Consider the following 17,874-nt stretch of genomic DNA (forward strand, 5'->3'; position numbering starts at 1 on the left):
TTAATAAATCTTAATATATGAAATATATATATATATATATATATATCTTTATATATTATAGTTTACTTTATTAAAATTTAGTGCTTGCTTTTATAATATTTTTACAAATCTACAAATAATATATCTGTTTTTTTTTTGGATAAAGCAAGACAAAAATAAAACTTTTAAAAATTTGTGTAGTTTTAAAATGTCATAAATTTTGCATCAAATGAAGGACTTGCTATTATGAATTTGCAATATTACAAATTCTTAATTAAATTATAAAAAAAATTCAAAATGAATCTTCATAAATTAGAGAATAACAAAAATATAGACAAACAAGAGTTTCACAATTAAAAAGCAATGTGTAACTATATTGTATTTAACAAGTGAACGTTCATTCTAGATCTAAGTTTACTCTAGGCCAGAAAAAAAAAACTGTTAATCAAGTAGACATATTAATAGTTACGCTACTTATTGTAGAAAAAAATAAAATTTTATTCAATTGAAAGTGAAGTGATTTGTATTATAATACAAAACTAGATTTTGACCCGCGCTTTCAAAACGCGGGTTTATTTTCCTTTTTTTTTTTCAATTGAAATGTCATATTTTCATATATTTATGTTTTATTTTATAAAAGACTTACACTTTTTTATTTATTTATCATATTTTATTTTAAATGACTATTTATGTTAAAAAAATTAAATTTTATTTCTTTAATGAATTAAATTGGTATAACTCTAATAAATTAATTTTATTATGTGGTTAATATTTTAATAAAATAATTATATACTTTTAATAAAATAATTATATACTTTTAATAAAGATTTATATTTTTCAATAAAAAATTCAAATTTTTTTATGAATATTTAAATTATATTAAGAAAAAAAATTAAGGATAGTTGAAAAAAAATTATTTGAACTTGGACTCAACGGCCCAAAGGAAAAAAAATGTGATAATTAGATCTGATTTCTTAATCGGCCCAAATGGCCCAAGAGAGATCTGATGTGGGCTGGATAAAAAAAAGACCCAATATAGATGTGTTATTAAAATTACTTGATTACCCTTAATGAAACATGCAATGTTAGTAAAAAAAAGGGGAGGCTAAGGTAATTTTTAAAATAGGATTCTGCTTTAATAGTATAGACTAGATTTCCACCCGCACAACCGTGCGGGTATATATTTTCACAATTATATATATAGATATTTGTTTTACATAATTATTACATATTTTTAATGTTATTCACATATTTAAATGTTTGTATAATTATGCCAGATATAATAATTTTATAGTTTTCATGCTGTAAATTAAAATCATCACATATATATGTTGCTTATTATATATTTGTCTTACTGAACCAAAACTAAAACTTATATAGTTGTCATGTCCTGAATTTTTAAAACATAAAATATATATATAAACATGAAATTTTTTTTTTTAATATAAATATTTTCGTTTATAAACCAAAACTATATTCAATTTAAATTTCTAATTATATTTTATGATAATTTAAATTAAAACTAACTAATTTTTGAAAGTAAATTTTAAAAAATTCTAAAAAAATTTTAAAAAGATTTTGTTAGAACATTAAAAAGATTCTAAGAAGATTCTAAGAAGATTTTTAAAAATATTTTTTTAATATATTTTATTATATTTTAAAAGATCTAATAATGAACTTATGTAAAATATGATATTTTTTAGGAATGGTCCAAACTAAAAAAATCACACATGAAAAGAAGTCATGACTTCTGTCTTAATATATAAGATTATATTTTATGATAATTTAAATTAAAACTAACTAATTTTTGAATGTAAATTTAAAAAGATTCTAAGAAGATTTTAAAAAGATTTTGTTAGAACATTAAAAAGATTCTAAGAAAATTCTAAGAAGATTTTTAAAAAGATTTTGTTAATATATTTTATTATATATTAAAAGATATAATAATGAAATTATGTAAAATATGATATTTTTTAGAAATGGTCCAAATAAAAAAAATCACACATGAAAAGAATTCATGACTTCTGTTTTAATATATAAGATTACAGTTATTTGAATACAATTGTAATTTTGTAACGTTCTAATTGTCAACAACTAATATTTTTCACGTGCTCATTCGTTTGTGAGTTTCATTATGTTTCACAGGTGATATGTTAATTTTTTTGGAAGTTCCAAAGATTTATATACTAACCCTAAAACTTCACATGACCTTTCCTTAATTTTTTTTTATCTTATTCACACGATATTAAAAAACATTTGGTGATAAAACTTTAGAAAATGTTTGAATTTAAGTAGTAGAAAAATTAGTGACCTATCGAAAAATAGTTCATAATACAAAACATACAAAAATTATTATAAAATAATTGCATATTCAGCAAACAAATATTTCAAACTTTAAAAAAATTAACATACCACCAGTGGCATAGAATAGATTTGTTTTATACTTTTCCTCTTTTAATTTACTTAAGCTTTGAACAGTGATAAAAAAAGAAGAAAAATATTTAATTTTTTATCTTTCTTAAAAAAAAGTTCACCGTACTAAAAAAAAGTTCACCATTCACGAGAATTAGTTTTACACTTTTACTTTACCAATCATATCCTATAGAGAAGTGAATGTTCTAACGATAAAGCGGCAACACGTGGGGCCGCCTTCAACGACGTAAAGTTCCCCAAATTTTTTGGCTAATCAATAGATTGGTATCGGTCTGCACTCTTCAGTCTTCACCAACCTTAACTCCATTTCTCTCAATATCATACGTCACACTTAACTATTTATCCCTAATTAATCAATTTGTTATCCACTCTTGTGGTCAATATTTTCTTCAAACCACTCCCTTACGTATTCAGAAAATCAACTATTTAATTTTAGGGCTGAGCATTTTATCCATCAATTTGATTTTATTTGTTTGATCAAAATGAATCTAGTGTTTTAGTTAGGGGCACAAGATAAAGTTTGACAAAAAAAAAATTATAATTCGGAGCATTTTTCATTTTTGTTCACCAAAATTAGAAAAAATTAAACATATTATTAAACTGAATTACTTAAGGATAATTAGAAAACAGCCGAGAGTATGTTCGTTAGGTAAACTCTCTGTCCGCCCCTAGGTTTTGATCTGAAAATGCAGATATCCGTAAATATTTGGAGCAAAAAATATTAAAAATCAATATCCGTCAAAAGTATAAAAAAAATTAAAATTATTGATAAAATTAAGAGTCGAATATAGTTTTAAATGTATAATGTAATTATTATTTTAACAAACAATTTATTTATAAAATTACTTATAAAAGTATTAAATTAAGAAAGGAATATAAAATATTTATAAAAACTATAATTTTCTAAAATTTTGTGTCTTTTAAAAATTTAATCAATTTTAAAAATTTATGAAACATTTAGTTTCACTAATATTTAATTTTATTTAATATTATGTAAAATATATATTTTTAAACAATTTGTATTGTTTTTATTAATTTACTTTTACTGAATAAAATGAATGAGATATCCGTAAATACCCTGTAATTTTTCTTTGGATATCCGAAAAACCATATATCCATATTTTTTGAATAAAAACATATCAAAAAATTAAATATACGTAAAATACGAATCAAATTATAAATACTGAAAATTATGATGGCATTCGTACCCACTCCTATTTAGTTTACATCAGTTACACAAATATTTTTTTTTATCTAATGTAGATAGTTTTTTTTCTTTTACCGTTGAAAAATCAAAACCAAAATTCTTTGGCATACTAACATCAAACCACCACAACAACAAAATCATGCCCATTCTCTCTCGCCTCTCTTTATATAAACAACACCCCTAAAAAGTATTCACAATCCATTCTCAACTTCTAAATCACCCTTTACTCTCTCTCTCTGTTCTCTTCTTTTTCTGCTCTCTCCAGCTTATTCCCTGATGGGGGCTCACGAGAAGCGGCGTCGTTTCGAGCCAATATCAAGTTACGAGATTAAGGACCGGTCGAACCAAACCGTTGCCGCTGATCTTGACGGGACCTTACTAATCTCTCGTAGTGCATTTCCTTATTATTTTCTCGTGGCCCTCGAAGCAGGGAGCTTACTCCGAGCCTTGATCTTACTCGCATCCGTACCGTTTGTTTACCTCATGTACCTCTCAATTTCCGAGACTCTAGCCATCAACGTTTTCATCTTTATCACCTTCGCGGGTCTCAAGATCCGAGACGTCGAGCTCGTGGTCCGTTCCGTACTTCCAAGGTTCTACGCCGAGGATGTGAGGCCAGACTCGTGGAGTATCTTCAACACGTTCGGGAAACGTTACATAGTAACAGCGAGTCCACGGATCATGGTCGAACCGTTCGCGAAGACATTCCTAGGTGTCGATAAAGTTCTTGGAACAGAACTCGAGGTTTCCAAATCCGGTCGGGCAACCGGTTTTGTCAGAAGACCCGGTGTTCTTGTCGGTCAACACAAACGCGATGCCGTTTTGAGAGAGTTCGGTGGCGTTGCGTCTAGTTTACCTGATTTGGGGCTTGGCGATAGTAAGACAGACCACGATTTCATGACAATTTGCAAGGTTATTCACGCCATCCTCTCTTCTTTTTCTGTATGATATGTCATTTTCATTTCTTTTTTTTTTTTGAACTAAATTTTCATTTTCATTTCTTTTTATTACTATCTAACTCATTAAATACTATATTCACGACATTATGAGTATAATATGTCGTTGGACGTACGTGCAACTTTTTTGGTGTAGTAGTTATTGTGTTGTCCTGTGATGTTTATTGCTTACTATTCTTCCTAATGATTTTTGGCCAATCATATCATCTATATTTTAAATGTGTAGTAGCACTTTGTGAAAATAAAATTAGATAAATAACCGTAAACAAGTTATTTGTCAACAAATGTATGTTATTTTTCTAGATAACATGTTCTTTTGTTATTTTTCTAGATAACATGTTCTTTTACGCTGACTAATAATATGTGAATGATTAGCTATCTAGACCATGATTAACTCCAGTCTTTTAACTGATGTTGTTATCTTCGGCTAAGAGACGGTTCTTACATTTTCTTAGATTTTAATTAAGAAAAATTAAGAATCGTCTCTTAAATAAGAGATATAAGAACCGTCTCTTAGCCGAAAAGTATAAAAAAGTGTCAAATCATGAATTGAGAATCCTGGCTAAGAGACTGGGGTTAATCATACCCTTAGGATCAATCTATGTCTTAAGTTTTTATTTATAATTTTATATTAAAATTTTAAAGGTGTAAGAAATAAATAAAAAATGATTACAGGATTCCGGTTCAATATACAATCTTCTATTTTGTAAGCTGTAAGAAAAAAATATGATTAAAACTTTTTTTTTTGTTTTTCATGAAATTTTTACTTTTATAGTGGAGATATGAACAGCAATAACTTCTACATACTAAATCCTAGTTGCATCCTAGCAAATTATCTTTTTGTCATGCTAAATTAAATGATATTTCAAAAAGAGAAGTATCATCACCAATTAAATGTTTTTGGAAAATAAAAAGGTTTTTCTTTGTTGCAAATAAAAAGGCTGTAGTCATTACTTATTAACTTTCTTATCTACCTAATGCCCATTTAAGAAAAAACAATTTTTTTTGTTTGAAACCTTTCAAGTGAATTTGGAAACTGTGATAAAAATAATAACTTGGGTTCTTCATATACTAACCATCGTTTTTTGTTTTGTTTTTAATTGTCTTCATGTAAAAGCCTGATAATGTTTTGTTTTGTTATTCTTGACTCTCCTTTCATTTTGTAAACTGCTAATCAATTATCCTAATTAGTTATATAAATTAACACTAAAATTACATAAGTTACGTACCATGTAATCTTGATATATGTTTTCTAGCCACTAATAAATTTGATAGTACGCATGTCTCTCTCGTGACTACTTCGGTGTCGCATCTCCATCTCATATATGATAGGGAAAAAAATGAAAAGTGCATGCTACTAATTACTAGACAATTACGTACGAATCACAACTACTTTTGTGCTTCAATTAATATAACAAAATTTGTGATTACTGACTGCAGGAGGGTTACATGGTGCCACGTACAAAATGCGAACCATTACCAAGAAACAAACTCTTAAGCACCATAATATTCCACGAGGGCAGATTAGTCCAACGTCCAACGCCATTAGTTTCTCTGTTAACTCTCCTTTGGCTTCCCATCGGTTTTCTAGTCTCTCTTATCCGTGTCTACACGAATATTCCACTACCCGAACGCATTGCACGTTATAACTACAAGCTCACAGGGATCAAACTAGTCGTCAACGGCCACCCTCCTCCGCCGCCTAAGCCTGGCCAACCAGGCCACCTATTGGTATGCAACCACCGGACTGTACTCGACCCTGTGGTGACAGCTGTGGTGCTCGGTCGGAAAATCAGCTGCGTAACCTACAGTATCAGTAAATTCTCTGAGCTAATCTCTCCAATCAAAACCGTTGCGTTGACTCGTCAGCGCGATAAAGACGCAGCGAACATCAAGCGTCTCTTGGAGGAAGGCGATCTTGTGATATGTCCCGAGGGAACCACGTGCCGTGAGCCTTTCCTGCTTCGGTTTAGCGCCATGTTCGCCGAGCTCACGGACCGGATCGTCCCTGTGGCTATCAACACCAAACAAAGCATGTTTAATGGTACAACCACACGTGGCTACAAGCTTCTTGATCCTTACTTCGCGTTTATGAATCCCATTCCCACGTTCGAGATCACTTTCCTTAAGCAGCTGCCGGCTGAGCTGACATGTAAAGGAGGCAAGTCGCCGATAGAGGTGGCGAATTACATACAGAGGGTTTTGGCAGGAACCTTAGGGTTTGAGTGCACAAATTTCACAAGAAAGGATAAGTACGCAATGCTAGCTGGCACTGACGGTAGGGTTCCAATGAAGAAGGAGAAGATATAATTATTGATTGGATAAAAGAGAAGATGAAGAAATAATACAAAGATTTGAATATTTTTCTTTTGGCTGGTGGTTAGCTATTACTACTTAAAGGGAAAAGGATAAAGTTTGTTTCTTTTGTCTTCTATGTTTCCAAGATATTTTCTTCGCAAGTTTCTCTTTGTAATATTTCCAAGTTTTACTTTAGTACAATAAGGATTTAAAAGAAAAACAATGCTTGGTCCATTTGCTTGGTCAGTTGGTTGTATACTTGTATATAATATTTGTTAATAGTGTGAACATTATTTTGTTATAAGAATTATAGTGTACACAGGTTTTCTAACTATGACAGTATGTGACATACATTTCGTATATGTAGTATAGCAAAAGTCATAACCACTAAAGATCCAATGTACTGTCGTCATAACCACTGAAGATCAAATGTACCTCTGGATGTCATATCATGTCATAACAATTAACGTTAAAATTAAATCTACTTTTATTTTTATATATAGTATTAGTAGCTAATGTACCCGATCATGATCATATGCAGGAATATGCATCAGTGCATTGAATTCACAAATTAACTACTCATATTAAAGCGACCAAAATAATTCATCTGTTTCACAAAAGAAGATTTGTATTGACTTTTGACAGATGAGAAAGTTGTTGCACCACATGGAAAAACACCATGAAAAGTCTTTGTTAAAACACCTTCAATGGGGGTTTCGCAACATGAGATTCTAAAGTTACATATATATATATATATATATATATTTATGTATATATAAATATTAATATTTAATTATGAGTATCTATAAAATTTATATGTACATACATTTTTTTTGGACAAATATGTATATACATCTATATGTATTTTTAGAAACTTATGTTGAGAAACCCCAGTGAGGTTCCTCTTACACCTTTGAATGTGATGCTCGATTTTTAGTTTACTTTGAAGTTAAATCAATAACATGCTATATATATATATATAAATTGAGATGGAGTTTGGCAGTTGTAGTGTTCTATGGTGGACCAGTTATGACTGTAACTCTTTTGTCTATGAGATCTTTGGCTGGTGAGATATAATTGTGGTAACTATGAAAAACCGAGAAGGGCTGGTATCCCAGTGGTCTCCCTTCTCACAGACGACTGACAGAGGTCGTAGGTTCGACTCTCTGTCGGCCCGGTAGTACTATGATTTTCCAAAAAAAATTTAAACGATTTTCCTGTGGTAAAGGGGTTGCAGCTGTAACTTCCGCCACCCGGGCCCAATTCGCATTGGGAGAGACTATTTACAATGCTTAGGTTCTCGGCAAATAGTTGAAAACACTTTTTTTTACCAAAAAAAAAAAAACTATGAAAAACCCAGACCGGGTAGAAATCTAAGGATTCAAGATCATGATCATAATTGTTTTAGCAAGCCCGTCTTTAGAAATGTGGTTTATGTTTTGACTCTAATAGAAACTCTTATGCCAGATCACAAAACCGGAACTAATGTTTTACACCAGTTTGGTTTCAAATTTAGCGTCAAAACGTATTTGTGAATCTTCTTTCAAGTTCTGTTTAGATGTTTAGATTTATCAAGATCACTTTAACAATTTTTTTAATCATTGCTAACTTTTGGATAAAGAAAAGTAACAACATACCCCAATTTTACAGTTATGTCCATTCTCTAACTTTAGTTTCGGTTTCATGTTAAGTTTAAAACCCAGTCTAAATTGACAAACCTGTCGATTGTGTTCAATGAATTTACGTTGCCAGTACTCTAGCCCATATCATTTACTTGACTGATATCTACCAAGTAGTAATCTATTTAGTCTACCAAGAAAATGCATATCAATTTAAATGACCAATCTAGTTAGGTGCAGATCACTAGCTAGTTCGATATTTGCTTATATCAAGTTGTATGTATGTGCAAGTACATCTAGTTAATCACGGGTTTCATATCCAATATACTAGCAGCATATTCTACTCTCAAGTCGCTATATCTATAAATGGAATAATGAATAGATAATAAAAAACTATGACCATTGTTGGGTCTACTATTGTCATATCATTATGACTCTACCATTAATTTTCATCACGAGGGTATCTACTTAGGCACCCACTTAAATATTTGAACAACCGTTGGGCGTCGATAACAACCTCTCCTTTCTGCGAATATTAACTCCCCAAATTTAAATTTATTTGGAAGTTTTCAACCCAACTGGTTTCAACAAGTTTTCGATCTTGACTTTGATTTATTATCTTTTGATTTTATGGAACAATTTCTGATTCGCGGATGTAGTAGATAATAAGAAATCAAATTTGTAATCAAGGACGCCGAATTGATTTTCCAATTGTTAACTAGATTAATTAGTAATTTAGTATATATCTTGAAAGTCGCAATAGGAGGAATCTGTTTTTGAAACGATATTACATGATTAAGATTTTATTATAGAAAAAGTATGGGTTGAGAGATCTATAATTTTTTAATCACGAAAAAGAAGTAAGATCAGTAGTAGTGATTTCACATGCCGTTAAATTAAAATGTTCAACCCTATATGTGGATGATTTATCTCTTAAACTCTTTTAATAATAGTTGAGACTTGAGATGCTTTTTTTCATCTCGATCTCAGTCACCAAAGAGTCCATGGCATAAAGGAATTTGGTTTCCTGAAGCTACTCCTAAGTACTCGTTCATTACATGGTTTGCAATGCATAACAGATTATCAACCGGAGACCGGATCCTCAGGTGGAACTCTCAATCTGTTTCTACTTGTTGGCTATGTAACTCGGCTGTAGAAACTAAAAAAACTTGTTCTTTGAATGTTTCCAAGAATCATAAAAGACTTGGACAGTCCTGGCTATCAGAATCAATGGACTCTTCTGCAGGGCCGTGCCTGTCTTTTTCTAGGTTAGAAGCATAAAAAAAATTTTGGCCCTTTAGTTTGTTTTAATATAAAAATTTTAACCTAAAATAAGTGATAAAGACAAAAATAATACAAAAAATGGTACTAAGCTGATTCGAATTCATTACCTGGCCATCTTTATCAGCACACTCAACTACTGAACCAATGACGATTTTCAAATAATTGGCCCCAAAATAATATTTAGTCTAACCGCCCCCAAAGCAAATGCTTGATCTGTTTCCTATCAAGCACGGCCCTGCTCCTCTGATTCAAAAGCTGGTGTCGGGGCAGCATGAGAGATCCTTGAGCTTTTTGTTCAGATAAGCAGTGGCCTATGTTATATGGTTTGAGAGGAATGCTCGTCGAGTTGGGGAGCCTCCAAAGCCCTCTAATCTGATGATCCTCTATCTGGATAAGTTGGTTCGAAACAGAATTTCATCTTTGAAAAGAACAGTGGGGAGTAAGCACGAGAAGGCCATGACAATCTAGTTTGGGAGGAGATGAACTTCGGTTTCTTTCAAATTCCATTCTAAAATTCAAAAAATTTGTTCCTTTTGTAAATAAAAAATAGCATTAGTTTGTACAAAAGTTTTTGAAGTGAATAAATTTAAAATTCTTTCAAAAGAAAAAAAAAAGACACTTGAGATGCATACGAAACTAATCATCTTGCACTGAACCATATTTCAACATGAGATCACGCTGAAAATTGTGGTAACCTAGGCTTTCAACATTGGGTCTAATCTGGGCTAAGGCCCATTAAGAAAAACTATTTGATCGACAAGACTAAATCATACACGAGGGAGTCAACTTGAATCAGAGCGATTCAGCGTCGTTCTTTTTACCGGCGCTTCTGTGCTCCTTCTCTGTCCTTCAATGGATGTTGATCTTGTCGTCGTAGACCAGTAGACCACGAGAGAAGAGTCAACAGAGATTTTTCTGCGTCAAGGCTCTTACTATACTTCCTTGGTTTTTATGCTTCTCGTGCATGCAGAGGAGATCATGCTTGAGGTACACGTTTGAGTTCGAGTGATCCAATGATATCCAGATATTTAGGGTTCCATTGGTGAGAGACGAGAAAGATGTCCTATTCTTTCTCAAGAAAGAGTTGTAAACTTTGTTTTATTTTTCCTTTTTATAATTATTGATTTTTTTTTGTTTGGCCATCAAGTATGTTTTGGTTATAGCTTTATATGAACTGGCAGATAAAAGCCTTATTCTACTACAATAATGTATCTTCATATTTTTGAATAATAAATAACATAATCAATAAAACCAGCCTTGTGGATTGTTATGACTCCCACTAGTTTAATCAGATGATAATAAACAATGTTTAAGCCCGTCTCTTAAAATTATAAAACAGATCAGCACGTCTTTGCCTCCATTAGCCTTCTGTTGTTAGTCATTGATCTTGTTTCCATGAGAAGTTAGCTGATGTAGTACTAATGGCGTCTTTTCTACGAGTTATTGGTAAGTTGATATGTTCTTTTTTGTGATCTTGTTTGACAATGGAGTAACACATTCAAACATTCACACAAGATTCTATATTAATCATTTATCATTTATAGTCAAACTATGTTCATCATGTTGGTTTCGATACTCGATGCCTTTTAACAAAATCCTTGTATATGTTGGTTTATTGATTTTGTTTTTCCACCATTCAGTTCTATCATGGGCTTTTACTGTTGCGTGGTTTACCCTCTGGATGCTAATGATATACTTGACAAAGGAGATGAAGCTCAAGTTCACGGATGCAGCTGCAATAGTCAATGTGTTTGCTGGTGTATCAGCTGTTGCTCATCTTGGCATGCAGTTCTTAGTTGATGCATTTATTGGTCACTTTTGGATGCTCTGCCTCTCTACCTTAGCATTCAGTTTTGTAAGAATTTAAACCTTCTTTTAAGACCAGATCAGGGTAAATCCGGATGTTTTTATCCCCAAATTTTAAATATCTATTATACATTGTTGCATGACCTCCAAATTGTCAAAAATAAAATTTTATTAAAATTAACCTAAAAATGTTTATGACCCCATAAATTTCAGATCCAATCATACCTCCTCTTTAAAACCAATAGCTTTGTTTAATAGTTTTGCTCTTATGCTCTTTGGTGTTTAGGGTTTCGGGTTCTTGGCAATATCAGCATCACCAATACTCTCTGGTGGAGCACAAAAGGGGCTATTCTACGTTGCCCTAACGGTCATATCCGTTGGTATATTTGGACGGTCAATCTCGTTGGGAGTTTTCACAGAGGACCAACTAGAAGACAGTGGGAACAATGGGAATCCAGCCATGCTCACCAGCTTTGTCATTGGAAACGTTGGGAACTTTGTATTCCCTTTACTTGCTTCTACTGCACTTCCTCAGATAAGTCCGTGGTTTGTAAGATTCGCGGTCCCTGCTGGCTGCGAGGTCTTAGCAATGCTGATCTTTCTCTCTGGTGCTTGTTCATACAAACGGGAAGGACCTAGTGGGAGTCCTTTGACAACAGTGTTCCGGGTCTTTGCGGCTTCTGCTTCCAAAATGTCTAGTGGATATCAAAACAACTCAAACCAGCTTTATGAAGATACCGAGTGTGATCTTGATATGAAGTCCCACACAAGTAGCTTGAGGTTTAATATTTAAATACTTAGCTCTTGTGTTGTTTATGTGTATAGTTCTTGATTCTTGGTTTGTCAAACTCAGGTGCTTGGACAGAGCTGCGATGATACTCCAAACCGAGCCCTTGGAACAGCAGAGGGGAAACAGATGGAGACTTTGTAGGGTTACAGAAGTGGAGCAAACCAAAAGCGTGATACGCACGTTTCCTTTGTTCACGACATCTCTTATCTCCGGGATCGTTTTCTCTCTTGGTAACACTTTCTTCCTCGAACAAGCAAACCATTTGGACTCCAAGTTCGGATCATGGAACCTCCCTCTCCCACTCCTCTTACTCTTTAGCGAGGCTGCAAGGCTAGGATCTCGAGAACTATGCGTCATGGCAGCAAAACGTAACGCCCAAGCACCAAAACAAACCAAAACGCCATATGGTATACCAGTCTCCATCATCCTATCGGTATTCTGCTGCGCCATTGCGGCACATGTTGAGTCCAAGAGGCTCAAAGTGGTTAGAACTCAAGAGACCGTCTCCATGAGTGTTTTCTGGCTGCTTCCACAGTACGTTCTTCTCGGTTCAATTACAGGGATCTATGAAAATAGCTTTGCGCTTTACCTAGAAGAAACAGTCCCTGAAGAGTTGAGTCAATACATGGTTTTGTTTAACGTGGGTGTGTGTGGGGTTGGGATCATGAGCAATATTTCTCTTGTTAGTGTGGTGGGTAGAGTAAGTGGAGGCAAATGGTTTCAAGACACAATAGACAAGAGCCGGTTGGATAATTATTATTGGGTGCTATCAGCTTTGAGCATGTTCAACCTCTTGTTGTATTTCTCTGTAACTAATAGGTACACAAAGTGCTACAAGAAGGATGGGGGAGCACAAGAAATGATCGATAGGTGATAGATTTTTGTGTGATTCTGATTTTCATTTGTATGTCCTGATAGGCCTTAGATGAGGTGACTATGTTGTGGCTTTGTAAAAACAAACGGCAAGCTATGTTGTTCATTCTTGTGTAAAGTAAACGGCATGATGTGTTAATAGTTGACAAGTGATCGGATGCAGGATCATATTTAGATGAGGGCATATCATTTTGTTTCATTATATTATAGTTATAGGGTTAGGGTGCATTTGTTAAACTATAAGCAATTACTGAAGAAAATTCAAAATTAGATGGGGGCGCATGCCCCCGTACCTCATCACCTCCGTCCGCCACTGAGTGATCACATGCCTTATGTCTTCTTGATTTGAGGTGTCATCACTATGAAATATCCAAAAGAATCAGAAGTTCTCAAGACCATATTCTATGCCACACCAGTCATATCTTCATACCATGTTCTCAACCAGTCTCTTGTCTCTAGTAAGAATACAAACAATACTGAATAGGCATAACTAAACCTCTTGGGCACATAGATAAACGTGCTAACATTGTTGGTTTATCTACGAGTGTGACAAGACTAACTTCAGAATTAATCTAATAAACCCTCAATGACTTTTAAGAAACAAAATAAAGTAGGTTATTGCTTTACATGTGGAAAATCAAATCAAATCTAACATTATGGAAGTGAGATTACAAATATAATTAGGAATCAACTGTCTTGCTTCATAGTCAAATTTTCAATCATATATGAATACTTATTGCTCCCGAACGCATCAAAATGGAACCCACCAAACATCAATTAAAGAACAAATTCACCAATAATTTGAAAATTTCCTGATGTTTAAAAAGTAATTAAACTGCATCAATCTTTCTGTTTGTTACACATTAGGTTTCTAATAGCGATATATTGGTCGTTGAATATGCACAATAATTTATTACTAGGATTTCCACGATGGGATAGAGAGTAATGTAAAGAAATATACGCATTCCTAATTAATTATTAGTTGGAAGTTTATAGTGTTGAGTGTTGACAGATACCTGATCACAAAAAAAATAAACGGATATAATCAGTTCAAAAACTATGTATAGCAAAAAAAGTAAATATCATATTGAAATATATGTACTAGAATTCCAAAATGAATTTAAAATAAAATATAGAAGGCATGTACTAATCCACTCTACTGCCTACTATACGTTAAAAAGTCTTATGATAATTCATAATTCACATTAAGTCCCATGATAAAACTATAAAATTGGCAACTTGTGTGGAACAAAAGCATATTAATCATTATTGCTTTTTCTTTAGGCTAGCTATAGATTCTCATTCTCTTGTCAACTTCGAACTTAGAAAGTCATTTTGAATAAAATAATTGGGTAAACAGATTAATTAAAAACCAACACAAAGCCATGTTTCGAGTAGAGATTTGTCAACACAACAAGTAAAATTTCTTAGATTAAATAATGTAAAACCCACTTTACATATATACTTTTTAGCTTCATATTCCTAAATATAATTGGTTCCAAACTATCGCACCCATTTGAAACTGTGTTTTATCTCGTTGAAAAATACATGCTTTCCAAAAATAATAATTAGATTACATGATGATAAATTTTGTCCTGCAGAAATATATTGTGTTACGAGCTTAACATTGGTTGATTTATTCTCTTTAGGCTTATATGTATGCATTCTATCTAATTTTAGTATCTGTTGTTAAGTTACATGTGATTTCAATATAAAATTAATTGGTGATAAAAAAATTGATTTATCTATATTTAGGATCTTTTCAACTTCCGATGTGAAACATTTGTCTTTAATACGTCCCTCGAAATGATGGTTCTTTGAGTATCAGTGCGTCTATTTTGGACTGGATCAATAATGTATCGGATTGAGTTTGTTCGATCGAACTCTGATATCATATTAAATTAAATAGACTTTTAACATAAAACTAATTGATGATAAGAAGAGTGACTCATTTGTTTTATATATATTATTTAGAATCCCGTCGAAAATGACGTAGAACATTTGACCCTATACCAATATTACCTTCACAAGGAGACTTTAATTAGCCGCTAACTTTAATCTAGCACAGTTTGTTAATTGCAAAATATCTAATAAAACACAACAACTATAATTATTTATTAATGAAAAAAAAATCATCAATAAGGGACAAAGATTGTAAAGTTTACATGACACAACAAAGAAAATTGTAATAAGCAATTTGATCTCACAAGAGTTCCAAATCACACAGACACGATTACACGGAAGGCAAAGCTGATCACTCAGCAATAAAAATAACCAAAACCTAGTTAATTTGATGAAATGTTCGTTGAATCAACCACACAAATAAACAACAAATATCTCGAAAAGAAAAATAAGAGGAGCTATCTTTTTAGTATATGCACGCGAATCAACAAAAACAAAAAGAGTAAAAAATTATTAAGATTATTATTAACTCTTAACCTCTCCGAGATCTTCACCTTGTGCTACATTTGGAGATACGCATTGTACGATTCAAACTGCGATGCGTTAAGAAAACTTTGCTCCTGCAGTTTTGCCATGTATGGCGTCGACGACATTCCAAGGAGCGTTTCTTGAAACGCGTTTTGATTGTAAAACGCAGCTGCTGTTTCATCGTATATCGTTTGACCTTCCCACTGATCCGACGCATCCTGCTGGCTTCCTCCTAGTGACGGTGGTGAGCATGGTGCATTTGCGGTATCGGCGGCTGCCGCATTAAGAGTGTCTGGGATGTTGACGGTGGTGATATCATGTATGCTTGATCGGCGTTTGTCTTTGCCGCCGTTGACTTGCCTTATAAAATACTTCTGAGCGTGACTGGCGACTTGTGTCGGCGTCCGTGTGGTCACGAAGTTTCGAGCTATGTTTCTCCAATCGCCTTTTCCATACTTCTTCAGACCCATCAGAAATTGTCTGCGTATTCATTACATCGCACCGATGTTAACACATGATACCATTCTTTTTTTTTTAATACTGCATAACACATTACAGTATCATATGATCTCTAACATAATACCACTCCAAGCATAGATATCAATGGTTAATGCGCCATTAATATGTATGATGCAATGTGTGTGAGTGTATAATACAATTTTAACCGCACCAAGATCCAACTAAATCATTTCACATATTAAATGCATACAAGAAAGAAGCAAGATTTCATCTGCTCTGTATATAGTTTTTACCCATGGATTCATAATCTCAAAACATGAAAAAATGTTCAAAAATTAAATTTGTAATATAAATGTCGTTTAAATTCATTAAAAATTGGTTTGAAAAGTCATACTATAGATGTAAAAAGATGTTATTTTGTAATCTATTTAAATTCAAAGTCATGTCCTAAAAGTCGTTCTAGAGTTTATAAAAACAAAAGTAACACTTAAATAACTACTTTGTAAAAGTAAAACTAATGGAATCTAAACATGCATCTACTATGTAATGGACGTGTATGCCTGTCTCTCTGTCTCTAAACCAATACGTAAAGACGCATTTTGTGTGTTGGTGGATGACTGTATTGTCTTGATTAACTATAGAATAAAAATAATTATATGTTATAATGCGTATCTTTATACGTATATACATAAACACGTTTCCAAGAAAAAAAACGGACGTATGTGCATAGTCCAAATCTAGAGAGAAAAGCATTGACGTATTGTGTACCTGTGTTCTTCTTCTGTCCATGGAACACCTTTCTTCCTTTCATGCTCCGCTGCTCTCGCGGCGGATCCTCTCTTTCCTCCGGCGGCGGCGAAGTAATACCCGTTCATGTTAAATCCATTGCTTCCAGCGTCGTAGCCTCCCCAATCTAGCGTGAATGAATCAGAGGCGTAACCAGGGATCGGGATAAGACCAGCTTCGATGTCGCTGACATCTTCCTCTAGCTCTCTGTACTGTTTGATCACATCTCCGACTGTTTTGCCGGGGAGCATAGCGGCGACTTTGAACCATCTGTCGGGAGTGTCTTTGTCGTAAAAGGCTAAAGCGTTTTCGAACTTCTTGTTTTCTTCAGCTGTCCACTTGGTTGCTGTGTTCTCTTGGAACAACCAGTTTGATGTCTCTAAGTATGTTGCTGGTGACATAACTTCGAGTCCTCTGCTCATCTTCTTTTTCTTTTTCAACGGCTCTTGATTGAAATTTAAAGAACAAAGAACAGAGATTTTGATTGTGTATCAATGGTGGAACTCAGAGAGAAGGAGAGAGAGAGAGAGTTGGGGACTTTGATCTATGAAGATGGCATTTTTTTCAAAAGGAATCTGAAAGAGAAAGAGAGATGTGATAAGCATCTAATAAGATAAGAGAATCTAAAGGAGAACAAGAATAGATGCTTTTTCCAGACTCTAAGGACAAGAAGAAGAAAAAGATTCTGTTTATGAGTGTTGTTGTCTGAACGATAAACACCTTTTACCAAAATCAGTTTCTTATTGGTAGATCCGAATCCAGAGAAGAAAAATAAATGAAGAAAAACAGAGGATCTCACATGAGGGCAATGGAGAAACTCAGGTGGGTTGAGAACATTAAAGCTTAGAAAGTGAACAAAACTGTTGTTCTTTCTCCCAAACTCGCAAGTTGAGAAGGGAAGAGAGAGAGAGAGAAGAGAGATGTACGAAACAGGAATGATCTGAGAGTGAGAGG

General features: G+C 33.2%; 3 protein-coding genes across 3 annotated transcripts; 2 read left to right on the top strand and 1 right to left on the bottom strand.

The window, feature by feature from the left end:
• The first annotated feature begins 3,764 nt into the window (after positions 1-3,764).
• LOC106453443 (glycerol-3-phosphate 2-O-acyltransferase 6) lies at positions 3,765-7,217 on the top strand. The gene is made up of 2 exons (XM_048780533.1): positions 3,765-4,531; positions 6,016-7,217. The coding sequence occupies exons 1-2, from the start codon at positions 3,896-3,898 to the stop codon at positions 6,883-6,885; spliced, it is 1,506 nt and encodes a 501-aa protein (XP_048636490.1). The 5' UTR covers positions 3,765-3,895; the 3' UTR covers positions 6,886-7,217.
• Positions 7,218-10,504: 3,287 nt separating this feature from the next.
• LOC106453442 (protein NRT1/ PTR FAMILY 5.5) lies at positions 10,505-13,621 on the top strand. Its single transcript, XM_048780534.1, has 3 exons — positions 10,505-11,631; positions 11,869-12,362; positions 12,436-13,621. Exons 1-3 carry the CDS (start codon positions 11,233-11,235, stop codon positions 13,244-13,246), a joined length of 1,704 nt encoding a protein of 567 aa, XP_048636491.1. The 5' UTR covers positions 10,505-11,232; the 3' UTR covers positions 13,247-13,621.
• Positions 13,622-15,512: 1,891 nt separating this feature from the next.
• LOC106451071 (transcription factor DIVARICATA) lies at positions 15,513-17,874 on the bottom strand. Its single transcript, XM_013892930.3, has 2 exons — positions 16,903-17,874; positions 15,513-16,155 (listed from the first exon to the last, which is right to left on the bottom strand). Exons 1-2 carry the CDS (start codon positions 17,340-17,342, stop codon positions 15,708-15,710), a joined length of 888 nt encoding a protein of 295 aa, XP_013748384.1. The 5' UTR covers positions 17,343-17,874; the 3' UTR covers positions 15,513-15,707.

The sequence above is a fragment of the Brassica napus genome, chromosome A5, assembly GCF_020379485.1.
Source record: "Brassica napus cultivar Da-Ae chromosome A5, Da-Ae, whole genome shotgun sequence".
NCBI lineage: Eukaryota > Viridiplantae > Streptophyta > Magnoliopsida > Brassicales > Brassicaceae > Brassica > Brassica napus.